The sequence below is a fragment of the Tamandua tetradactyla genome, chromosome 8 (assembly GCF_023851605.1).
Source record: "Tamandua tetradactyla isolate mTamTet1 chromosome 8, mTamTet1.pri, whole genome shotgun sequence".
Lineage (NCBI taxonomy): Eukaryota > Metazoa > Chordata > Mammalia > Pilosa > Myrmecophagidae > Tamandua > Tamandua tetradactyla.
Window position 1 is genome coordinate 108,410,089 of NC_135334.1, and position 26,682 is coordinate 108,436,770.

Here is a 26,682-nt window from a genome sequence, read left to right on the forward strand (position 1 = left end):
TCAAGTTACTTGGATAAGACATGGTCCAACAGAGGCATAAGTGATCAGCAGATGTTAACCTAAAAGGAAAAAACTTAGGGTTGATGGTAACGGTCTTTGGGACCAGTAGCGATTGTTAAGACCTGGGTGCTAGTGCACACGGTCAGAGCCAGGCTGTCCTCCAAAAGGGAACAAGCCTTAACAAATATCCACTGACTATGCTATGGATGAACCAAATAGGAGTAAGAATAAAATCATCACAGTCAGATAGATCATACACGGCAGAGCTGGGCTTCGAGGCCAGATCAGCTGCTCTTCCTTCAAAACCAGCTGGACAATTTTGATGGGACAACCCCATCCTAACAGTTCACATCTAACACCATGATATTTGAATGATTCCCAGCTCTCTTCTCCAGGGATATGAATACAGCTAGGCATGCTGAGGATTTAAAAAATACGGTAGGGTGCAGGGATAAGAGGCGGGGTGGCAGTAAGGACAAGCAACTTTAAAAGATTCCCCCTCTTTAGGATACTTATGCTTCTGCTCTGAGGCACAATATTTACTTTGGTATAAAGAAAGCCCAATGTCAACTGATGGAAATGGCCTGCTTACCTGTGAAAAGGAAATCAAAACTGTGCAAGACCTTTTGCAAAACAAAACAAAAAAAACTTCTAACTCGGAAAATAAACTAAGCAGAAGCAGTTATCAGCAGGATATACATCTTACGACTTCATTTCTGGCAGTGGCCTGGACTGTACATTTTCTTAGCAGCTTTAAAATGCATAAAAATGTATCCTGAGAAACTCTGCAAAAAACATCCTTTATATAACACAAATTATGAGACCTCTTTATGCTAAAAATTTGTTCTTTGATGACTGGCCCAGAAAAAAACTTAAATGTCTGAAGGCTGGCTTCTTCAGAAAAGATTAATTTTGAAATGCTATAGGCACAAGAAGATTAATCAAAGGAATTGAAGTTTTACAGATAAAGAAAAACCTGAGCTGCCTTAAAATGCCTTATCAACAGGGGGTTAAAAAAATAGTCTTTTGAATGCAATTAGCATTTAATATGAATATTCAAAAAGGGAAACTTCAAAGAGGACCCTGGTGGCTCAGCAGGCAGAGTTCTTGCCTGCCAAGCTGGAGACCTGGTTCGATTCCCGGTGCCTACCCAAGCCAAAAAAAAAGGGAAACTTAAGCCTGTGAATTTTCTTTCTCACCTCTAGCTATTAGGTAGTTCACCTTCCCCACCATCACCTGTGTTTTCCAGTCTCTTGAGAGTTAATTAGATTGAAAGGAACCACCTGGGGAAACTTCAGACTCGTGCGTGCGTATCCAGAAAATGGAATTAAACCATCAACCCCTCTTCTCTCTCCATCCTTGATATTCAGCCTTATATATAATTCCTTTTGGTGTTGAATATACTTTGCTGCACACTTTGAGAAACCTCACCCCCTGGTCTTGTGCACCACTTTATGCGGGAAAAGAGCAAAGGAATCATGTTGAGAAACCGTTTCCCTAAAATTTAAACACAAGTAGTCAGGTTGAGCACAGAACCACTCATGAATAATTCTTCCCTTAAAAAATAAAAATAAGGGCGGGCCGCGGTGGCTCAGCGGGCAAAGTGCTTGCCTGCTATGCCGGAGGACCTCGGTTCGATTCCCGGCCCCAGCCCATGTAACAAAAAGAACGGAGAAACAGAATACAATAAAAACAAAGAAAATGTTTAAAAAATGTTTCCCTTTCTTCCTTCCTTCCTTCCTTCTATCCTTCCTTCCTTCTCTCTGTCTTTCCTTTAAAAAAAAAAAAATAAAAAAAAAATAAAAATAAAATCAGAGCCCAAATCAAATCAATCCTCTAGAACTAGCTAATCAGTTACAAGAAATGTAGGGGAGAATTAAAAGACCATGTGGCAGACTGAATTATACATAATTCACACACACGTTCTTGGTCTTGATTCCCATTCCTTTGGATATGGAATCTGGTGTAAATATGATCTCTTGAAGACGTTATTTTAATTAAGGTGTGACCCAACTGAATGTCTGCCCTTAATTGGATTCCTGGAGCCTTTGAATAAATTCAGACATAAAAAGAGAAAGCAATAGGGAGAAGCCAAAAGTCAGTGGGAACCTAGAAGAGAAAGGAGAACATCATCCTCTCCCAAGAAAACCAAACACAAGGATTGCCAGCCGGCCAGGATGCTACCAACCCCAGGAGAAAGCCAGTCTTCTAGCCTGTGCCTTCATTTGGACTTATGTTCTCTGAAACTGGAAGCCAATAAATTCCTGTTGTGTAAGCCAACCCACTGTGTGGTGTTTTCATGGCAGCCTGGAAAACTAAGACCATAAGAGAAAGTAATTCAGATGGAGAACATCCTACCAGGATTTTTGGAGAAAGCAGGTCAGATGTAGCTTTCTCCAAAAAGTCCAGAATGAGAAAAATACAAAGTACAAAAGAGTCTTAAGAGAGGACAGCCAACAGCAATAGAATGAACAACAACACACGCAAAAAAAACAAACAATAAACTTTTGCACAAATGCTCTGTGGAAAGCTATTATCACCACACACAAACCTGAATTAATCATCCCTAAAGGACTGAAGGCCAAAAAAACAAGAACCAGCCATTCCCTGGGAAATGTCTGGTCACATCAGAATGCTTAGGTTTAGAGCTTTACTGCATGAGAATAAAATTTTCCTGTATACACAGCAATTTAAAAAATCATTTTCATATTCACTTATAAGCTCTTCCTTCGGGAAAGAATAGATACTGGATTATCTTTGTGCACATGTTCAGAGCTGGTGGCAATGCAGCACAAGTACGTCTAGAATGAACATATGCTATTTTTTCTTTGCATGAGTGTGATGTGCTAAGGGTAATATTTCACACATTATTAGCAAAATCATTCTCTTGAATTGTGTAATTCAATTCAGCTTCTATAGTGGGAATAAACAAATTGATGGATATGTTAAAAACCAAAGGATTATTCTGCTGGGTATATATATAGGGAGAGGAGAAAAGATAGTTTCTTTTACTAAATAAAATTACGCCTAAAAAGAAAACAATCAAGTTAAATTTGATTGAGTTCGAAAGACGCACTAGTCATTTTTATCTGACAATTCACAGATATTTCCTCCAAAATAGACTACAGAAAAGAATCAGTTATCTTTAACATGGACAATTTACTTTTCTCCCACTCCAGAGGGTTTCTGTTCAGTTCAGACCTCGAGGAAAAGATGCATTCTTGACTAACAAAAGCATAATACATTTTGTGCCACTTGTAATTGAAAACTGAATTATGGTGATAATTCTAACTATTCTACACTGTAATGAACCTCTTATTATACGCTTTAATAAGTAGGCTCTCCATACCCTATGCCTCATTTCATTTCTGTCTAGGTATCATACTCCCTGCAACATCCAGCAGCAGGTATCCGGTATGGAAGGGGACTCACCTCACTTCCACGAATTTTGACTTACAAAATTCTGTACTGAATATCCTGCTTGCTGCCCCTGTAGCGTCTAATTTCCCTTCCTCTGGCGATCGAGGCCCTCTTTTCCTTTCAGTGACCCCTGGCCCAATCCCACTCTCAGGCTCCAGAGGCGAGGGCGCAATTAATCCCTAGCCAATCAGGCCACAACATTCTCTAGCCAATCAGACCACAGCATTCCCTAGCCACATGACCGAAGTTAGGCCAATCAAAGCCTTCCTTGGGTCATCTTGCTGGAGAACTCCCAATAGAGAGGCGTTCTTCTGAAACTGTAGATCCCAATACCTGACACGCTCACAACTGCCGTGAGCTGTTTGTACCAAAAAACGAAAAGAGCCTGTCTGAGGAAAGCAGAGCCAAGCGACAGTGAAAAGATGTACCAATGATACCCTCTGAGTCCCTGAAGCCAGCCATGGACTGTTTTTAAAGATATAATACAGTTAGTTGCTAAATTCCCTGTTACAAGCGGGGCTCTGCCTCTTGCTATAAAAAAAAAAAGCTCTAATTAATATATGTAACCTAACAGTGTTATCTACAAGGTAATTAGATTTATTTTTCAACAAATGTATCAGAATATAATACCTGCAAATGAGTACTGGTCCCCTCAAATAAAAAATAAATTAATTTGTCAACAAACGTATCAGAATATAATACCTGCAAATCAGTGCTAGTCCCCTCAAAGCATTAGTTTTTGCCCACTGAAGTATTCCAACGAAGCTATTATGATTAAAACCTTATTTGTATTCCTCTTTGGAAAGTTTCTTTTATAGCACGGCTCATATGTCTTCACTTCCCATGCAACCTCGTCCTCAGCCACTATTTAATAGGGGACATGGGCTGAGTGGTTAATAGCCTGACAACAAGTCTTGTATAAATCAGCCCTTATGAACCATCAAGCTTTCTTCACCACTTGAAATGGTACACAAACCTTTCCCAACTGACCTTTTTCCTCTTATTTCACACTCAGAGCATAGCTGAGAGAGACTCTTAAATCCACTTTCCCACAACTGTTTGGAGAGAACAGAATCCAAAAAAGCACAATATTTGCTGTCCCCCCCCCCCCCCACTGCTCCAAAGAATTTTTTTTGACATGATTTTCTTTCTTAGACCCATGTCATTAGGTCATACAGAAAATATCTTCATCTTCCCTTACACATCCTTGGCACCAAGGTGCTAATTCATCAGAATCTCACTTTCATCTAACTCACTGGGCTCTAAATTCTCAGAGCTTTCATTGGCTCTGTGGTCAGAGACTGTTGCTGGTTCCACCCAAGAACGGCTGTCCCGAATCCACATGACAGAAAAACCCAGCATCTCAGGCAGGAGAAATGGAATAGGATCTTTCAGCCTGGGCTCTCAAAGGCTGCCGCCCATTTGGCCCACACACTCTGCTTCTGAGAAAATTTATTCAATCATGCTCAATTATGTACAAAGTTTCCTCCCTAAAGCCCAGTATCAAGCCCAGGGCTCTAGTCTTTTCTCCAGCTGAAAAGGAGGCACTTGGGTGTGAGGACCCAGTGCTTAGTCAGCACTTCTCCACACCGCCAAATTGACCCAGCAAAGTAACTCCACGGGGATGAAGCAATGAGAAAACCTTGCAGTGAGTTCAAAGGAATCACACCCCTTCTCAAAGGGATACTGGGACAGAAGCATTGCTGATAAAAGTCTTGAGAAGGAGGAAACTTGAAATGGGCATAACGACATGAAAGAAGATTTGATAAAATGTTGAGCAATGGCAATCTTGTCCAAAATTAAAGTTTAAACCTGATATAATCCCATTCAAAATTTCAACTGACTTTAAAAAAAATGAACTTGAAAATAGTTTTAAATTACAGAAAAAATGTTGAAGATAGTACAAGAGAGTCCAAAAGTTTCCCCTGTTCTGAACAGCCAACATCAGGAAGGTACATCTGTCCCAACTAATGAATCAATACTGATAAAGACCTTTCTTTTTGAAATTAACAAAATTAATCTAGATTTAATCTTGAGGAGTAAAAAAGAATAGCCAAAAATATTTTGAAAAGGAAGCACGATGCTAGAGAACTTTGCTATCAGATACTTAAACCAATGTTAAAATTGTAGCAAACAGTTTAATACTTGAACAGAAAGAACCAGGCTGATCAAAAGATCAGAATAAGGAGTCTAGAAAAGCACAAAAGGAATTTAGTGCTTGATAAAGGTAGCATTTGGCATTTAAAATAAAAGGGTGAACTGTCCAAAATACTTCAGGGACACTGACTGGTCATTTGGATAATGAGACTAATCAAGTTGAAATCCAACTGCAAATGGATTCAGGATGAAATAAATACAAAAACTAAATCCAAAAGTATACTGGGGAAAAAAATAGTTAAATTAAAAATAGATTCTTGTGGTAGGAAAGATATTTTGGCCTGATACAAAAGCCAAAAGCCTGAAACTATAAACCAAAAACTGATCACTTTTAAGATAAAACCTTCTGAATGGAAAAATAACCCATAAATAGTTAAAATACAAACCAGAGAAATCTGCAGTATGACAAGCAAAAGGGTGAATATACTTATACACAAAATTTTTATAAATCATTATTGTTACCAGATGAACTACCCAGTTGCTAACTAAAGCCAGCCCCAGCATTTGTCCATGGAGCCCCTTTTCTCTCTCCTCCCTCAAGGACCTTCCCCCGGCAATTCTAAACCCTTCCCAACATCAATGTTTGCCTCTCCTGAATCATTCCCATCAGCAAACAAACATGAAGACAGTACCAAAATAAAAGAAGAAAATAAAAGTGATCTGTTATCTCACCATCCAGAGATAACTTTTTTGTTTTTCCTATTTGTTTCTGTAGGGAAGAAATTCTGAAAATATATTTACCAAGTGTGGTAGTTAGGTTCAGGTGTCAACTTGGCCAGGTGAAGGCGCCCTAGTTCTGTTGCTGTGGACATGACCCAATGTCCTGTGAACCTCATCTGTCACTCATTACATCTGCAGTCGGCTAGGAGGCATGCCTGCTGCCTGCTTCTCTTATCTAAAACTAAAAAAATAAAACTATAAAAATTTTCCGACCCACTTCCCCACCCAACTAAAATTCCATTTCATTGCTCCCTTTGTAGCAAAACTCCAGGAAAAGTTGTCTTTATATAATATCTCCAATTTAACTCTTCTCATTATCTCTTTAACCCACTTCTATTGGGCTTCTGCCCTTTCCCTATTATCTGCCCAGTTTCCTACAACTAATGCTTGGTGTGCTAGTCTACCAAAGCTGCCAGAATGCAACACACCAGAGACGGATTGGCTTTCAATAAAAGGGGACTTATTTAGTTAACGTATAGTTCTTCAGAGGAAAAGTAGCTAACTTTCCATTGAAGTTCTTTTTTAACATGGGAAGGCAGAGAGCAATCTCTGCTGGCCTTATCTCCAGGCCTCTGGGTTCCAACAACTTTCCCTGGGGTAATTCCTTTCTGCATCTCCAAAGGCCTGGGCTGAGCTGTAGGTGAGGTATGCGGAACTGCTTGGGCTGTGCTATGTTGAGCTCTCTCATTTAAGCATCCAGCCAATTAAGTCAAACATCATTTATTGCAGCAGGCACGCCTCCTAGCCGACTGCAGATGTAATGAGTGACAGATGAGGTTCACAGGCCATTGGGTCATGTCCACAGCAACAGAACTAGGCGCCTTCACCTGGCCAAGTTGACACCTAAACCTAACTACCACACTTGGTAAATATATTTTCAGAATTTCTTCCCTACAGAAACAAATAGGAAAAACAAAAAAGTTATCTCTGGATGGTGAGATAACAGATCACTTTTATTTTCTTCTTTTATTTTGGTACTGTCTTAATTTTTAAATAATGAGCTCACATTACTTTAGAACGAGGAGAAAGTTATCTTTATTCTAAAGTCACAATCTTAGCCTTAAGAATGCCACATCTGAGGCTTTGTTTTAAAAATGAAAAATTCAAAATAAAGCTATAGCAAATGTACTTGTTCACTTTTCACAGGGGAAAAAAAACTATGAAATAATGCAGGAGTACCCACTTCAGAGAAATATTTCTTTGGATGACTTCTTTTAGTGTAGCTTCTATGTCAGTGTTTTTCTGGGTGAAGGTTATGATCTTTCCTGGGGCAGATGACAGGGAGAAGGATAAATGGTGAGTTGGTCTCAGAAGAGCCCAGGATGGGATCACAGAACAAGAGATCCAAAATACTTCTGTGGGTCATGAAAGGTATCTTCCATTCTTCTAACATACCCTCTCCTCCTCTAACACACACACACACACACACACACACAAACACACACACACTCCACTTAATCAACGGATGGGAATCCTCCTTAATTGCATTTTATCTCCCTGTGCTGAGCTGAGACCACCATGCTCATCTCCAGCTTTGCCCTCTTCACCACCACTTTCCCTTCCCAGCTTTCCTTCTTAGCTCCTTTCTTCTCCTGATCAGAAAAAAAAAAAATTATGAGATTAAAGTAATTCCTTTGTTTTAAAATAAAAGTTAGAAGCATGGTAGGGAGAGAACTCCATAGAGACAAAAAGATTTTTTTTTACGTTAAGTATTTTTTAAGAGGTTGAGAATATTTTCAAAAAAGTCAGTAATTCATGAGGGTTGAAACACAGAACTTTATAATGCCCTATAAATAGGCATTTGCTAAATCAGATCTAAGCTAAAGCTAATCATTTTTTATAACAAAGAAAATCATATAAATGTATACATATGCATAGGAAAAGGTCTAACAATGTATGGAACATAATATTAAGAATAGTTTCATCTGGGTTATTGGCATGAGTTTTCATTACCTTCAATATTTAATCTGGATTTTTCAAAATTTTTATCACTTTTGCACATTATTGATATAATAAAGCATTTAAATACATTAACTGAATATATACTCTGAGGGAAAAGGATTGGAAAGATGGGATGGGGCCTTGGGAGCAAAAATTTAGGGAAAGTGAGAAGGGAAGGCAAAGCAGCTACTGGATTATTCCATTATAAGTAAGACTGACACAGCTCTGAATCACAAGTCTCCATTTCCATCCTGCAAACCCAAGAGTCCCATTCTTGGCTCCGGTCATTATGGCTAACAGACCCCAGCTAAATCCAATGCAAGGCAATAGGAAATAAAGAACTCGAAACCAAATGTATCCCTTTAACAGGGGAAATTAACAGCTGTTTGCTGGGAGGTAAGGGGTGGTGGATAGAAAAGTACACTCAGGAATGCTTATAGTCACTAAGCTGCCTCTCTCCACCCTTGCTTTGCATCTCAAGCTCCAGCAGCCACTTAAAAGCAGGCTATCTATTTTCAAGAAGTAAATCTCTTGGACAGGTACCTTATGTTCACAGAGGCTGAGAGGGAAGGTGCTGGGCTGTGCATTGGAACTCCCAGCCAGCAAAGACAGCTATCTCTTTTGGCACAGATTCCCAGGGATGAGACTATGTCTAGTGGGGATTTTCTCCAGATTCTCCAGCCTCGGCCCTACCAAAACGTGCAGCTTTGTTTTAACCATACATCACTCATCGTGAGTCTTTCGTTTTTCCTTTCAAGCATCCACAGGTCGAGTAATGTGTGTTCCCAATAGCCTGTGAACTTCTTGGACCAGCTAAGGGACATTCATTTAGCTCAGCACTCTTTTAACATTTCTATTGTGTTTGATTTCCCACTCCCCCTTCCCAAGTCCCCAGAGAATAACTTCTTCCTTGTTTTAATAACTTGGACCACAGTCAAGGTTGATGTGTTTCTCCATTTTGCAGGATATTTTCTTCAGAAGAGACAAAACAGAGGCTCAGAGAATAGTCTAGGCCTTTTAGCAGTCTTAGGAAATCAACAGTCATTGAGGAGACGCAAAAAATGTTTTTAAAGAAATAAAGAGCAGATAAGACAATGCACCATAAATAGAATTACACCTAATAGTTGGTTAATACTTAGATGGGTTCCTCTGCAAATTTTTCTCCTAGGGACCCGCTTAAAAATATAACTTCATTTGTTTATGAGTGAGGGGCAGGGTCAGAGTAAAGAAAAGTAGTGCCTTCTCTTTGGCTTAAACAGAAAGAAAACATTCTCCCATTTGAGGTCTTAAAAGTATATCTGCTTCCCAATGGACGTGCAGAAGTTATAAAGAGAACAAAGGGAGAAAGGAGAAGAGAGGAATAAGTTAGTGGCTAAGGTATCATCGTCCCCATCATATGTGTTTTCATTTCATTTTACCCACCCTCTCCTTCAAATCCTATCCCCGCCCATTACAGCACTGCTCCCTGACATCAAATGAAAGATGAATCCACAGACTTGATTAAAACACAAGGAAACAAGCCTAATCTTTGTGGAGTTGCTTTTTTCTAAAGTAACATTTTCATGGAAAGAAGTCATAAATAAGTATTTAATGGTGCTTAGGTCTACAGTATATAATCTTTTAATTAAAAATCTGATAATTCCTCATTTTAACGAGTGATATATAAATTACATCTTTTCCCCCAGAACATGAGTCAAACCTTAAGTTTCCCTGTTACATATCTGTGCTAGCCTATCGCCATGATTTTTCTTACCACTGATTTCAAATAGAAGCAAGGCACCAGTTATGGATTTAAGCAAAGCAAAAGTTATTTCTCTTTATATTTCTTTGCAGGCTATCTTTTCTCAAATGAATTTTCCATATTAACATGTTAATACAAATTAACATGGCATTTGTATCATGGCAAACAAAAGTTAAATCCAGGATCATAGAAAAATGATTCCTATCCATAATCTGTCTGCGCTGGCAGAAAAGACTGAATTTGAGCAAATAAATATCTCACTACTCCTGCCTAAGCCAAACTTCCTAGTGGAATTTAGATTCAGCTGAATCCAGTTCTTCTTCTGTTCTTACTGTTTTTAGGTAAGAAACAAATTATGGGTCATGACACATTTGAGAGGGTCTAAAATCAATTCTCAATGTATCACAACCAGCATTTCAAAAATGACAATAGAATATATCACTGTGTACAGCATGGAGCAAGGGTAAGGATTGTTCAGTGAAATTTTGAGGTGTACATGTCTGTCTACCTGTGCATATGTTTATTGCACCTCAGTGAGAAAGGTATTTCTAATGTGGGTTACTGTCTCGAATGGTTAGGTTACACTAATCTAGGACCCCAAGTCAAAGAGAACTGGATTCCTGAATGGCTTTGCCACTTATTCCCTATGTGACCTCAGTTATTTGGCTTAATCTTTGTCTCTTCATCCAAAAAGTGGATGTGATCTTAGCATCCTGGGGTAGTTTGGAGATCAAATGAGGAGATGTATATAAAAGCCCCTAACACAGGGCCCAATAAATAATGGTCACTTCCATCCTTAGATAAATGTTCAACTCACAAAATGGAGTGTGTTGACTTAAAGTATGATTTAAAGTATAATCTAAAGGGACTTGTACTTGAAAATGGTTGACAAAGTATGTTCTAAAGGGACAGATCCACAGTGTGAGAGATGTTACTAAGTAACACAATTTTAACAAAACAGGGTTGAACAAAAAATGCTGACCCTGACACTACCGCTGCTGACTCTAGCCCGTGATCAATGTCACATGCCTAAAGACCTTAAAAGGTATCAAAATGTATCTCGGCTATGGAAAGCCCCAGTTTCAAGCACATTGCAAGATTCCTTATCTTTGATTTCTAAAACTAAACAAATAAACCCTCTAGTCCAGCATGAGAGTCTTTAAAAATTGAAACATACTGCTCACTTCACAATCCTGTTCTATCTAGTCCTGGTGTTTAGCTCCGGGGGAGTTACTGAGCTCTGAGCAGAGGAGAAGAAGAAAAGGGGGGCATCCAGACAGAAAGGGTAGGCAAAGAGGCCAAGAAGCACGAGACAAGTTGAGAGGAAGGAGAGAAATAGAATGTTGAAACTGTCAGAAGCTGTCAGTAGCTCCTTGGATGGAAACAATGGAAGGTTTTTTACTTTCATATCCAGAGAGAGAAAGTGGAGATTTGGCTAAGAAAATTGGAGATGGGATGGGGAGAGGTTCTAACAGCACATCTCGGAAGAAGAAAACCAACTCTGCTGATCATGGAAGGATGATCCAGAAAAACAGGACTGAGCCAACCAAAGAAAGAAGAAAAGAGGTAGGCTGGGGATTAAGCAGAGAAAATAAAATCAAGAGAAATTGCCACATAAAGCCCTAGACTGTAGGGTCTGGGAATGAAAAAAGTAAGTTGTCATAAAGCCTAGCCACAGAGTTACAGTAAAAAGTGAGGGTCTCCCTGAGAGATTTAAAGGTAGAGAAAAAGCTAGTTGAGTATGACTGAAAGACTTGACTGTTCCAACAGGAAGATGTAATAAAGCCACAACTTTAGTATTTTGTGAAACATTCAAGAGGGAAAGAGCAGGGATCCCATGAACTTTTTAAAAATTGTTTTCCAGAGTTATGTCGATGAGAAATGTCACCACCTCCATTTTTACCCACAGTATGTCTAAGGTAAACAAAAAGAAAGAGAGATGGATGGGATTCTTCCCATCCCAGTGGCACCAACTGCTACTCTGATAACCCACTGTCATTTCTAACTTCTGCATTCTCCCGGGTCCCAGCCAACAAAGCCTACATCATTTCCTTTGCAATCACGGCATGGTCCACTCACTTGCTCTGCCCTTCTGTCCATTTCACTGAGCTGGAACTCCCAGCAGCAACTCTAGAAGAGAAGAAGAGGTGGCGAATGGGGAATGGAGCATGCATGGCTCTGGCAAGCCCCCCAAGGTCCCAGAATCAAATGAGAAGACACTAAACACACAGAGATGTGAAGCTAGCTGTCTAGACAAGAGTACTGAACTAAGTTAAGTCCCCAATCCTACTGGGGCTGATGGTGGGGTGGAAAGTACCACAGGGCATCTAGAAAAAGCCGGTGTTCTGGAATCAGATCTGGACTTGGAATCCCAGCTCTGATACTTCCTAGCTTATGTAAATGGGGGAAGTCAACTGTCTGAGCCTGGATTTACACATTTGTATAACATAATACAACACCTAGGCCTCCTGAGGGTAGGGAAGATAAATGAGGTGTCCTAGAAGAGTACCTGATTCACAGTAGGTACTTCATGAAGTGTTGTGTCCTACTGCCCATCCCCTCAGACTTGTTGGAAGACTAAAAATGAGTTGTTTTACTTTTGGAAGCAAGTCTTACCTTCTTTCCTTCATCTTCAATTTCCAGAGCAAAGTGTAGCCCTCACTTATATTTGCTAGATGTATTCTCCCAAGGGCTTTATATCAAGTGTGAAGAAGGCCTGTTGGTGTCACCAGGTATGAGCACATCTGACTTGGGATTGTTCAAATCACCATCACTCACGTATAAATTTAGATCCTGGACTTTGTACACCCAAAGCATTTATTGACAAGATAGCGTAATGATTAAATCTGTGACAGCACTAGCAAAACATAAATTCTAAATGAAGTTGAGTGGACCCAACTTTGAAGAACTCTAAAGCATTAAGGAAAAGGCCATGTTGTGTTCCCATTATTTTCAACAACCTTGTAGCAGACAAAAACATTCCCTATTTGTATTCCTGAAAAGTTATACTGAACGCAACTCTCCACTCGGGGAAGAGAAGAAAGCATCTGAATGCTACAGAGAGCCATGCCATCTTTCTAAAACTGTGCTCTTCATAAGTTACAAGCACCTTTAAAATGCTTCAGACAGGTGTAAGTAACTGTTCCAGGGCAATGGAAGTAGAGAAGAACTTACCCCTTTAACGTGGCTCCTAAGTTCATCTGATTCCAAGTCATGCATTCAAGCTGGGAGGTCATCTGGTATAAATTGTCACTGTTAGAAGAACATCCAGAGTTAGAAACAAAACCACAAAAAATTCACACATTGTTTCCCCCAACGGCAATGGGGTTCAGCTTTTCTTTACGGCAAAAAAGTCCCGTGTTTTTGACTATGACAGAATCTGCGAGTCTGAAATGATTTTCATTTCATTCCACTGATCTCTGCACAGTTATTCATTTCAGACATAGCAGAAAGGATGTGAGGGTAATTTGGGAGCCCTTTTTTAAAAACCTTAGTATAGCAAACGAAGTTTCTAAAGAGGTATTAAACCTTTGAGGGGAAGAGGCTAAAGGGAGTGAAACTTCGAAACGCAACACAGGCTGGGTAACTCAACATTAAAGTTAAAAGCCTGGAGTTGAAAGTAAAAGACAGGAGATTAATTATTCGTGAAAAGGCCATTAAGTTGTTTTAATCAAAAGGATAAGTATCATGTGGATTATGAGGGTCTAAAAAGTCAAAGAGTGATGGGTGATGAATGGTCTAATACACAACAATGTGACAAGTGAAAGAAAGAGGATGATAAACTCTGTGTACAACTGAAGGAATCATTCTCTGTAATCCTGGTACAAGCCAAACTGGGGTTGGGGGGGGTGGCGGGGAGGGGAGGGAACCCTCAGCCCCCAGTTCTCTAATTCTATGAAGTTCTATGATGGAAAACACCAGCTAACTGCTTGCATTATGACCCACCCCAAGGGAATAAAAACAGTGTCCTGTAAACCAATCAAAAGGTCATTCATTCCCATTTCTGTTCAGCGCACTCCTAGAAAACTAGCAAGGAAACGAATTACTACATTCCCAAGCAATCTTCTACATTCCCAAGCATTATTAGGGATACATTTAGGCCTGAACCGAAATGGTTAATTACAAAATCTGAGACCTAAAAGATTAATGGTTTGTCTGAGATGCCTTGGTCTAAACACATTACTGAAGAAAATTTTCACTCTACCGTCATGGCAGAAGTGAAAGAGATCAGTTCTCATTATAGCATGTGCCATATCAGATCGCAAATCCTGGGCAATCTCTGTCTTGCCATAACATTCCTTTGGCTTGCTTCATGAGGCAAAGACAACACCAAATTTTAATTAAGAGAGTTTTGTGAGAGGCCAACCAAACTAAGAATGTGTGGAGGGGTGAGGGAAATTGCAGCATCTCAGAATAAATGAATGCTGTGTTCCTTCTCTTGGCATTGCCTGATTAATCATGGTCGGGCCCACCTGACTCTTGTGGAATCATTCTGAAAATTATTTGGGACTCCCTTGTGGCGGGTACACAAAATAAGGAGGAAATCAGATTGCAGGAGGGAATTCTGCATATGAAAAGTGAAGTGACTTCAAACTTGAAGTATGTGTAGTTTCATTAGTCAGTGTATATCTGGACCCCATCATTCATGGCTCTGTCGGACTGGCCATTATGCTACTACAATATCCTACATATCGATGGAAAAAATTATTAGTTTCTCCTGCAGTTTCCTCGTTTGCAGCAGCAACCGGTGCTGGTCTGTGCCACTACGTTTTGCAATTCCACAAATTCTTGCTGTAAGGCGGGTGTAATTAATTCCTGAAGGACCCCAATTTTTATTAGAAGTGCCAGCCTGCTGTATTTACCACGGGAGAGTTTCTTGAACTTTCTTTGGGCTGACAGTTCATTAATAAGCAGCCTCCTCCACAACCTCTACTGGTTTTTGTTCTCCTGCGCCTTTTCATCAAGCAATCCATTTATTAATCTTGCCATTAATCTCCGCCAACAGGCATTGTATTCCCCAGGCGGCTCTACATTTTTGTCACTAATTTTTAAAAAATTGTTCACCAAATAAAATCACTCAGCCCCAGCTGACAATCTTTCTGGACCCCGTTGGGATGTGGAATCTTTCTTAGCTTTATTTCATCCTCGCCTAAAAGGAAGAAAATCATCATGATTTTCAAGAGCTCTGCAAAACAGGTGAGTGACAGGGTTAATGAGTCCCACATATTTAACTTCATGATTTAGGCCTAAAGAAGAGTCAGTTGAGGGCGAAGGGGCTCTACAAGGAAGCATCCCAAAGTGAAACTACTTTTAAGGGCATTTTCTTGTTCCCCAGAAAGCAAACTTTCTCAAATACAGGGTTTATGTCTTACATATATTCTACATATTTCTTAATGGGTGCCTAATAAATGCTCTACGCCTGCGCTGTCCAATACAGCAGCCACTAGCTACATCTAGCTGGCTCTTGACTAGCCACATGCCAAAATGTTGAAATTTGAGCTAAATTAGGTTAAAGAGAATATATTGTAAGTTAACTTTACTATTACTTTCTTTTTTTTTTTTTTAACATGGCTACCAGAAAATTTAAAATTACATTTATGGGCTTGCAGCATGTTTCCATTGGAAAGTGCTGCTCTAAAGGTTTGGGGATTTGAGCAAATTCACCACCGTGCACCTTAGTTTTCTCATTTGTCAAATGGGAATATTAATCTCAATCAGTCTAAACTGGTAACATCCATAATGGCTGACTGAAGACTATACTGATAATATATTTTAATTTTCCATAATCTACCATATTTTTGCACAGGACTTTTCACGTGTCCTCAACACTCCTCAAAACAACTCTGTATAGTGGGTATAACTATGATCCCTAATTATCAGACGAGTCCTAAAGCAGAGAGAGGTCAAATGACACACCCAAGGTCACAGAGCTCAGTGCTGGCTTCCTGGCTGCCCCCACCTCCTCTTCCCTGTCCCCTGGAAAGTATCCTGGCACTTTCTGGCCTCTGAACCTCATTGTCTCACTATCGTTTAAATAATAATAGTACAGAAAAAGAGTCTGGAGGTGAAAGAAAACAAGTCAAAAGGGAAATAGGAACTACCCGGACCCCAGAAAGTTACAAGATGCTCAAGGCGTCTTCTTCAGCCAGCTAAGAATAGTGCACCAAGGTCCTGGCAGGAGCCCCCCTTTGTGATTGTAGCCGCCCTAATAAATAGCTCAGCCTGCAAATCCTCCAGAGGGGAGAGAAGGTGCCGAGGGCAGATGGGGGAGAAGGACTTTGAGAAGATTTCCAAACTACTAACAGGTTTTCTGAGGCCAGTGTTCAATGCTTTTCTGTTGTTTGTTTGTTTTTCTGCAGGGGCAGTCTCTGGGGAATCGAACCCGGGTGTCCAACATGGCAGGCAAGAATTCTGCCACTGAACCACTGTTGCCCGCCTGCAAGTGTGCAATTTTAACTGCATCCTGCCTACTGCTGCCTGGGTCTCCTCAGCAGCTTAATCCATCAGCCCAGCTGGCACCGTCTACCAGCTGAAAGTCAGTGACAACTGTGACAGTAACTGCTGCTGGGGAGAGGACAAAATGTGAGTTTGAGCTAAAAATACTGGGCCCAAGCCTTTTCAGGCTCTGATCTCTTCAGGCAATCGGTCAGCACCCAGCTCTCTTGATGGCGCCAAACAAAGCATCTAATTATTTAATAACCATGGTAGGTGTCGATCATGTCATTCCCAGAAGAGCTCAGATAAGCAGGTGGCTTGGCTCAGAGCAACGACAGCGGTCACGTAGGCATTTCAGCTCCAACCATCTTACTCTGCCTGTTCGGAAGTGAACTCTGAAATTGCAGGCTGCCAAAATACATTCCCAAAGTCATGGTGTCCTTTATACATACACAGTTTTGTTGGTTTTCTTTTTTTAACGTCGATCTATTAAAAAAAGAAAAGTCACTTGTTTTCTATGCAAGAAATGTTTGAAGTTGGAGGCAAGGGAGAAAGGAAAAAAACTTCTATAACTGGGATTAATGCAAGCTGGAGTAAAATAAAAGGAAGTCAGTCTTAGCAAAAAAGGGAACTTAAAAGGAAATCAGTAGTAGATCATATAGAGTTTGTTTTGGCTTGGATTGCAGTATTACCGAGTTCTCGACCTCCACACAAAAAAAAAGGAAGAAAAGAAAAAACAGCTATTATCTGGACTGAAACTCCTCCACACTTCAAGTGCATGTGCAATTCAAGTACATTTTCATCTTTAAGTGTGTTTACTACGTTCAACAGAACAAGGTAGAAAATGTCATGTCACCACTGCAATGGAACTGTGGAAACTGGTGGAGATTTGGGTAACCTCTGCAGCTGGCTGGCTGGGAGAGAAGCACCCCAGTGGAAATAAAGAGGTTCCCCATGGGATCCAAATATAAAATCCAAACAAGAAAAGAGCAGAGATAACTAGCATCTGTGATTAGAAATCATGATGCTTCCAGCTTTTGCTATAATACCTATGCCCCATGTCAGCAGAGGGGCACGAGTGGGTTTACCTCTACCTGATAATGCAGACAAGCAAACAGAGGCTGCAGCCAGATTTCCAGAGTCCTTTTCCTGTGCTCTTCCCTCCCAGGCGCCTTGGAGGCTGCCTGCTGAGAAATTTCTGTCCAGCAGACGGTGGTGAATAATTATTTTACAGTCACTCTCTTGGTATTGTAATTTCTCTCAAGCTCACCAGCTAACCAAAAGAAAAGCCTGCTGGGGATTCAACTTCTATTAATAAACTCTTAGTCAGCACAAAAGTTACAGGAATATTGGAAACTTGATTTTTGCCCCTTCCCTGGAGATGGGTCTCTGATGGCATTGCCACCACCCTGGAAACCATTTCAGACCCTCTGCCTTTGTACCTAATTATGTGAGAAATAAACATTAGCATCTCAGTAAATAAAAATACTGTGTGAAGTGTACGTGCACTTCCAACTGACCCGAGGATCCCAGGGTTCCCCACAAACTGGTAAAGAGGTTTCTTTCACATCTAAACTTCCCCCATAAAAGACAATCTACTGGCAATAGGTTCCGCTGTCAAGTCCCACCATTTCTGAATTATCATCATTCAATTAGAAATATTCAAACCAGCAACTGCTGCTTCCAGGGTTATAGCAGTTTTACCCACCAAGTAAAAGGGTATAGACAAAAGGAAATGGCCTCATTTAAATTGGTAACAGTAGCTAAAGGAAAATATGTAAAATACTAATAAAATGCAAAAAAAAAAAAAAAAAAAAGGAAAAAGATTAGAATGTCTAAAAAAATCAGTGTGCATGAAATATTTTTCAAAAACAGTACAGAGAACTCCTTTTCAAAGTAGCTGCATCCATGAAACGGACACAGTCTGGGTTTAGGGGCTCGAAGAAGATCAGTAAGCGAAGGAGCAATGGGGCTTGTGGAAGAAATTTAAGAGAAGAGAGAGGGCAGGCCCGTACAGCTGCCTTTGCTAGGCAGAATACGAGTAGAAAGTGTTTAGGGAGCTCTGGCTTTGCTATCCTCTCCCCCCAGGCAAACGTAGTGTCCATCCATCCCTGGACCTTGCCTGTGAGCAGGCATAAACCAGGATGACCCTGAAAGCAGTTGGTTCTCCAGAGTCTAGAAGGAAGGGAAGAAAGAGCTTTGCCCTCAGATTCTTGAGGTGCGTGGACTCAACTTCACCCCCATAGTTCACACCCAGTGGTAAAAGTGAAGCTGGAGGAGTCTGGAGTTTGAAAGACAGACATCTGCTTTGTGAGTTAAGCTCAAGTCCGCTGATGGAAGTATCCTCCAGTGTAAATACCCTCAAAGCACTAAGTTCTTCCTACTGAAAGCTGTGGGTAAAACTAATGGATAATGGGACTTTTTTCACAATTGGGGAAATAAAGACCCCCCTCTAGTGACAGCTGGCACAGATGCTACCTTTGGAAAAAATGGGAGAGGCAGCAGAGTGCAGTGGCTAAGAGGACAGATTTGGGGAGTGTTACTACTTGGGTTTGAAAGCCAACTCTGCCACTTTCTGCATTACACTAGGCAATTTAACCTCTCAGGGCCTCAGCACCCTTCTCTTTAAATAGGATAATACAATAGCCTGCCTTAAAGAGTTGCTAGGTGGATTAAATAAGTGAATATTGAAAAGTTCTTAGAATGGTACCTGGCACACAGTAAGTCTATCTAAGAATTCCTTATTACTATTCATCAGCAAAACTACTAGCATGACTGTTCAAAGAAAAAAATCCAGGTGGAGAACTGGAATTCCTCAGGTATTCAGAGTACAGATGTGCTTTGAAGTCAGAGGGACTAAAGAGCAAATCCTGGCTCATAGTCTCACTTGCTGTGTGACCCTGAGCAAATTACTTCGCATCTCTGAATCTATTTCCCTGTCAGTAGAGACAATATTAGAGTTCCTACCTACCTGAGTAATAAAAAGGATTAAATGAAATGAGACATGAGTGAAGCACTTAGCACTATGCCCAGTAGCACGTGGTCAGCAAGCAATAAATCTGTTATTTATACAAATCTCTTATTAACAGGGATTCATGCTTTCATCGCGATATGACTGCTGTGTTCCTTAAGGGCCACCAACCGGTATCAGAAGCCTTGTGACCTGTGGCACAATTCTGCCCACCTTTAATTAAAGGTGGGAGGGAGCAGAGAGGATGGGAAAAAAAAACACCTCCTGTCATTTCCCATAAGCTGTCTGGAGAATCTTCTATTCATTGCTGTTCACATCCACATACAAATGTGTGCAGCTGCAACTCTTCAGATCGGTTACCTGAGGGGGGAGGGGAATAACTGTGCAGGGAACAAGGAGAGAGCTGGAATTTCGAGAACTTCTTAAAGCAAATGCATTCTGTACAGTGCTCATTTAATGTTAGTATGGGTACTAACTTTATTTCAGGCTGGGAAGGAAGACTAGATCACAAGATTGGAAAGAGACAGGCTTGGTGAGGGGAGGGCGGAGAAGAGAAGAAGCTGGGCAGGTTGCCTCAGGGAGTCAAATGCAAGGAGACAAACAAAATACAAACAAACCTTTCAGTCTCAGTTTTAAACAGAAAAGGGAATGGAATCAGGGACTAGTAGAAGGACCACCAAATATCTAAAATCTAAAGGCTAAGCCATTAAGGAATTACAAGTTTCATGGCATTTTCTACACTTTTTCAGACATTATATTTAAAGGCACTTAAATATTCTTTCAAACCTTTTTTAGGAATAAGGGAAAAGGAAACTATATAACTGCAGTAATGCTGATGTACAGACTCAACTGTAAAACATCTATATTTGCTTACCTTCATTACTGCAGGTGAGGTATATGGTTTTTGAAAAGTAATTAGAAATGTGAATGAAGGCTGCATGAAACTTCAAAGACTCAGAATACAAAAGTCAAGGGAGCAAGTTCTTTTCTACAGGGATCACAAGTTCTTTCTCAGAAGATGTTACTACTTTAATCTGTTGTAACTAGGGAAAATGATATTTTAATGCCATCCATGTAAAAACAATAGGGCCAAACAAAGTTCCAGAAATACACAGGAGGAAAGGATAAGCAAATACCTCTGAAAGATGAATCGACAAAACGGCTGTATACAATGGCCAATTCCAAGCTGAATTAGAAAATGTGAAGTTTTTGGTACAGAATACAATCCAAGTGAATTTTTCTACCTGCACAGCAACTACAAAATCCTTGGTCAAAACCCACTACTGAAACTCAAGGCTTAGAATATTACTATTAAATCACTGATTGTGATCTCTCTATCCCAGGCTCCTTTTCTCTCTGGGCTGCTCAGCCCCTGGCAGACCCCTTCCCAGTGTCTTCCCCATGGGTCTAAGCTTAGGAGAAAGAGAAATAAGGAAAGTGTGCAGCCCCCTCTGCAGCAGATCCCCAACAGCCCTGCTCCCAAGGTGATACTGGGGCCTAACTTCCTACATCAAGGTCTTCCTCTCTGCCTGGGGTGAGACCCCAGCTGAGTCCACAAGAAGTGAAGGGGAGAGGGGCGGGCTAACCACGGGAACCGTTCCAAATGCAGCCCCCATGGCAGCTGCAATGATAGCACTGGACACCTGGCCACAGTCGGGTACAGCTGCTCAAGAAGGATGTCAATGCCGGGTTACCGCAGTTTTGCGGGGGGAGGGAAGTTCCGAGCAGAAAAAGGGGCTCTGGAGCCCTGCACCCATTCCAGAAAGTTTCCCCACTGAGGGGAACCGCAGACATGGCGGGCTTGGGACACAACGCCATGCCTGCGGATCAGAACTGCCGTCTAGTTGGGAAAGGAGATAGGCGCAGGGTGTGACCAGCTCCAGCTACAGAAAACCTGCGTGCATTTTTTTTACTTCTCCCCCCATAAAAAGGTAGCCCCAAATTCGAGATCGGATTAGACCTGCCGGATTTTCAGACCAAATAGAAAGGTTTCTAAAGTTTGCACACAGAAGAGATGTGGTCCTGTACTTCTCCAAGGGGCTTCGGAAAGAAAAGCGCGCGGATGGGAAAATCAGACCAGTCCCAGGCTCAGTCCCATAAACCCAGTAGAGACACTGGGAAGGGCCCCTGTGGCCTCGAGAGTGAAGGATCCTGCCCCTCCTCCACCTGAGGGACGGGAGGACCCCCAGGCGCAGCCATTCCCCCACCCAATCTCCCAAGGCAGGCGCTTTTCCTTCCTTCATTACCTCACTGCCTCCTTCCCTTGACGTCAGCCCCGGGTCCCCGCGCAGGGGCAGGGAGGGGGGATGAGGATGGGTTTGGGGCGGTTAGCTTCTGGATCCGCGCAGCACCCCCGGGGTGGGGGTGGGGAGCAATGACGCAATGCGCGCCCAATGGAAAAGCGGCAAGGGCCGCGCGCCGCCACTTCCCCCCACCCCACCCCGCCCCACCCCACCTTCCCGCCGGCGCGGGCGGGTGTGCGCTCTGCGGTTACCAGGCAACACTATCGCAGGCGCGGGACGCTGGCCAAGTTCACCAAAAGTTGAAGAGTAAGTTTGGGGGAGAGAAGGTGGAGGAGGCAAAGAGAGCCGAGAGAAGGAAGAAGGGACTCAGGGAAAAGAAGCTGGTTTTCCGCCTCCCGCGAACAGGAAGAAGGATCCGCAAAGGCTGGAGTAGTCGCCCCGCAAGGCGACCCGCCCACGTCCCGCACACAGTCCCTGGTCCCGCACACCCAGAGTAGAGACGCTGGGAACGGCGCCCGCAAAGCACTGCGACAAGAGGGAAAGAAGGCTCTGGCTGGAGGGTACGCGCCCTCGGACTAGACCCAAGAAAGCATGGCCTGCGTGGCCGGTGGGCGAGGAGAGGTTTGAGGAACTAGAAGAACGAGTGTGGTGGGAGAGAATTCCGTGTTTAATACTTGATCTTGAAGAAGCTAAATTTTTTTTAAACCTCCTTAAAAATGCTTCTTCAATGTCTCAAAGCGCCCATCGGTCTTCAACTCCCAACTGTAAACGGCCTAATTCATTCAACGTGAAAACAAGCAGGAGACTTGGAAACCAACTTCTTTCAAGTCGGAACCTGGAGAGTATCTGCCTTAATTTGCTTTTAAGTAGCCGGTGGGCCAGAGGCGCCCTATGACTCCAGGGCGCTGTGGGCCTGCAGTTCGGGCTGCTCCTGGTCTGACGTTCCCTCAGCCGCCGGCTCGCGCGTCCCCTCCCGGGTCCCGGGACTCCCACCCCGTGCTGAGCATTTCCCTACCTGCTGTAGGGCGTCCTCAGCAGCAGGGCTTGGCTGCCGGTGCAGGTGTCGGTGGGGGTGTGGCAGCCATAGACTGGGGGCGGCACGGAGTACTGCTGCTCGCCTGCAGAGAGAGCCAAGTGCGCAGAGTGAGCACGCCTTAACCCCCCCCCGAGTGCGAAGCGGCGGGGCGCGGGTGGGGGAGTGGGGAGGCGGCGACTGGGGTAGGGGAGGTCAACATCACGGACCCGGCACTGAGGCTGCGCAGGGGGGCACTTGGGGACTAGGATGTCACGGTAGGCAGAGCGAGTACGTCGAGGTCGAGATGAGCAAAGCTTTTCACTTTACATTCCCTGAGCTGCGTCACCGCCGGTGCGCCGAAAAGCCGGGACTCAGTATTCGGGAACTTAGTCGAGTGTCGCCGTCCCTAACACACTGCGGACTTGGAGCGTGGGGTGGGGCAAACTTCGTCTGGTCTTTTAAATGGCGGGGGACTGGGCTCATTATTTCTAAGGACCCTCTTTAGATGTCCTCTTCTCTCGTTCTCAATTTGCTCAAAACTGAAATTCGGGCGGGGGGGGGGGGGTCGGATAACGTGGAAGAAGGGGAGGAGGAACCCCCTTACCCAGAGAGCCCTGCTGACCCATGGGATCCTCGTGCTTGAAGGAGTGGTTGGGGAACTGCGCCGCGTGGTGCGAGGGCGTATGGCCATAGCTGGGTGTCCCGTCGAAGGTGACAGTGCTGTACCCTGCGGAGACGGCAGAAAGAAGCAGAGTCAGAGGGGTTCTCGGGGAAACTGGAACGAACCAGAATCCGGAAGGGGCTGTGCCGCACCCCCCTATTCGGATCCCCAGCCTCGGGTTACTCGGCCCCACCAGCCTCCAGGGCTTTCGGCGGGAAACCCGGGCCAAGCCCGGGACCGACTCCCCGCCCTCTCCCGAAAGGAACTCTGACCTCCCCGTCGTTTCCCAGTTCATTTTCGCCGCCCTCTTCCACGGTGTCTGCCACTTGTTCCCTGGACCCACGGCAAGTTAAGATTAAAACCCGCCGCCCGCTGGAAGGAGAAAGTCGTCGTCCCCACCCCCCCACCCCCAAAAAAAGCAAATACCGCGGCTCTCGCGCCGGGGCAGGGCGGGCGAGCGAAATGAATCTGCTCTGCTGACCTCGCGCTGACTCTGAACCATAAATCAGGGACCCGCGCACGAACTTTCAGTAATTCCTCAGAGCCAGTTTAAAACCTGGGCTTTAAATGGGGGAGAGTAATTACCGAGTAATGTTATCTGTCTGGGGCTGCGCGCCCCTCACCACGACACCCGAGGCCTTGGGGAGAGAGGGAAAAAGACAGGGCCCTTCCACCTGGGCCTGCCCGCCTCTCCTTTTCACTGCTCCGAAACCACCTCGCGTCTATGGGTCCGACTAGTACCTACTGGGTGGGCAGCCTTCTTCAGGCCTCTGACCCGGCAATTACTTTCTTTTCCCTCAATGGCAGTGCACAGGCACTCTGCCTCAGTTTCCCTACCAAAAAGAAATAAACGAGGACAAGATCATCCGTGTTCTTCTACATCTCTCAGAAGGTGGGGGGGGGGGGGAGTAGTGTGTCAACTAGAAAGACATAGTCTCCTATTCCGACTATTGTTATTAAAATGCTTTAAACATAATGCCAGCTTTGGGGGTGGGAGTTAGTAAACATCATTGGACTAAAACATAAGAATTGGTCCTAGGACCTTGAACCCAAGAGTGAGGTCCCCTCCTCCCACGTGCAGGCTATGGGGTCTCTGGCCCGAGGTCCAGGCAAAGTGGCCAAGGACAGTGGTCCTGGCGCTAACACCAGTTTCCTGCACATCGGCCACCGCGCCAGCCCCGGCGCCCCTGGCCCAGCCACCACGTTGGGTTCTAAACCCCGACCAGTTATAAGGAGAGTAAGACCGTCCCCATTCCTGTGCCAGGCACGATTAAAGGTCTGTAACAAGTGTCCGCAAAGACAGCCCAGATGAAGGAAAGAGGCCGTGACCCATCCCCCATCTTCAAAACACACTTGCACACACACACACACACACACACACACACACACTTCTACTTCCTACCCCTGGGCAATGGAGACACCACCTGGAGTGTGGTGCGCGGGTGCGAGAAGGTTGTAATTACACGGATCCTTCAAGGAAGGCCAGATTTCCTGCACCGCACTCAGCGCCGCAGGCTGGCGACTTTGCAAGAAGCCGAAGCCTTTTATAATCTGCGCGACCCCGAGGGCCTCCCTTTCTCGCCCGCTAAGTGGGCGAAGATAACCCGCGCCCCGTCAGTTGTCAGGCGTCTGTGAGCACGCCTGGGGTCCTGCAGTGACTTCCTTTGGGGAGCGGAGGCCCGGCCCTGACTGAGGCCTACGGATAGCTTACAAACGAAATTTGACTCCGGGCACCGAATTTTGCCCAGAGTGAAGGCCGAATTTCTGAAAGCCCAATTTTCAAATAAAGGGAAAGGGAAATAGAAACGACAACGCAACAGTCTTTAAACGAACCCTTCTCCATTCCTGAGGCGATGAGCAGGCAGTGGCCCGGGCCACCGCGCGATCCTCAGAGGCGGGCTCCGCCGGTACTCCGTGGGCAGCAAGGGCCGCGGGTCCCCGGCTGCAGCTGGCGCGCCCACCCCGAAGCCTCAGCGCCCCAGAACGCTGACCCAACGCTGCCGGGCCGGGAGAGGATCCCAAGCCCCCCTCCCAGACAGGACCTGTGGAACCCGGCGGGCAGGGGCCAGCCTCCAACGGGCGCACCCCACCCCCCTCCTCAGGTCCCCCGGGAGGGGCAGTGGTGAAGGCGCCTGCCGGGAGAAGGGAGGTTCTTTTAATTAGAAGCTTATCGGACGCGGGACTGATTAGAGCGCGCTGTACCCGGGCCCGGGCTTGGAGAGCTCCAGGCGGGGGTAGCGCGGGAGGGATCACTGCCTGCAAGAAGGGGCAGCATGGTCAAAGGCAACTTGCCCAAGTTTTGCAGAGCCAGGCTCCAGCGGCCAAGGTAACGCCTTTCCCACGGTCAGCCCCGGGCCCAGGAGGGGAGTACAACCTTGACCGCGCGGAGAATGCTTCTGCGCCTCCTCCCCCGCCCGCCGCGGCGGAGGAGCCCGGGATCCGCCTGGCCCCGCACGGCCCGAGGCGGCCTGGGGAGTGCGTGGACAGCAGGCTCGGCCAGGAAGGTGCTTAGAAGGAAAAGGGAACGACGCCTGAAAATGACTCGGCAGCTGCAGCACGGTCAAGGGAAATCTGTGCCCAAACGAATACCCTCCCCCATACCCCCCGAGGGGGTGGCCCTATCTATCCCTCAGGCCTAACTGGTCTCCCCGCCTGATTCTGGGTGGCCTGGTGATAACCCACACCTCGTCGTGCGCCACGGTTCTGCACGCCAGGAGGGATAGGGGACTGAGGGCTGCTTCCAAGAAATCGATTTTTCCCCCTTCCCCAGGTTTCTCATTTAGTCTGGGGCTGCCCATGTCCTGCCCTCTTTTGGCCTGAAAACCCCCAGCTCTCATACATTGGCAACAGTGAGGACAGCCATGGGGGTGGAGGAAGTACATTTTGACAGTGGAGCCAAGATCCCTGGAAAAGGAGATAGAAATAGAATGCCTAGAGTGGTCTGGGTTCAAGTTCCAGCTCTGCACACCTAATCTCTTAGTGCCTCAATTTCCTTATCCAAGAATAAAGCATGCCTCCATTGTCAGACTGTGAGCTTCCTGCAAAGGCTCTGAAGGTATATTAATTGTCTTAATATTCAACCCCCCAGCACCCCCACACAGTGGCTGACACAGAGAAGCCCTCAATAAATGCTGCTGAGTTAATACATGGAAGTAATGGCAGAATGTCTGTGATAATATTTTAAGAGTCCTCCTGTTAGCTATGTCTAGACCCCCCTGCCTGGAGACAGGGATCCAGAAAAAGCTCCAATTATTCTCTGGAGCTCAGCCGAAATCCGTGGATGGCCATCACCACACTTTTCCTAGGGGGCTGACGCCTTTGGTTCTCTCAGCCCAAGCTCAACAGGGCTCAGAATCCTGAACTCCAGGAGGTTTGGCC

General features: G+C 44.4%; 1 protein-coding gene and 1 long non-coding RNA gene across 12 annotated transcripts in view; one reads left to right on the plus strand and one right to left on the minus strand.

Moving 5' to 3' along the window:
• WT1 (WT1 transcription factor) overlaps positions 1 to 26,682 on the minus strand; it is a 43,771-nt gene that overhangs the window by 14,097 nt on the left and 2,992 nt on the right. For 2 of the 11 annotated variants that reach the window (XM_077114310.1, XM_077114309.1), the window contains exons 2-5: positions 23,248 to 23,370; positions 22,644 to 22,746; positions 13,154 to 13,231; positions 12,059 to 12,109 (exon numbers count right to left, since the gene is read on the minus strand). In XM_077114310.1, coding sequence (XP_076970425.1) covers positions 12,059 to 12,109; positions 13,154 to 13,231; positions 22,644 to 22,746; positions 23,248 to 23,370 — 355 coding nt within the window. Of the gene's footprint in view, positions 1 to 12,058; positions 12,110 to 13,153; positions 13,232 to 21,392; positions 21,599 to 21,631; positions 21,829 to 22,643; positions 22,747 to 22,870; positions 22,961 to 23,247; positions 23,371 to 25,137; positions 25,325 to 25,346; positions 25,369 to 26,682 lie in introns of those variants that run through there. The other 9 variants (XM_077114312.1, XM_077114311.1, XM_077114314.1 and 6 more) reach the window with 8 other exon arrangements.
• The window catches only part of LOC143644830 (uncharacterized), a 28,050-nt gene continuing 23,202 nt past the window's right edge, over positions 21,835 to 26,682 (plus strand). Inside the window, exon 1 of the long non-coding RNA XR_013156895.1 lies at positions 21,835 to 21,934. This is a non-coding gene — a long non-coding RNA (uncharacterized LOC143644830). The remainder of the gene's footprint in view (positions 21,935 to 26,682) is intronic.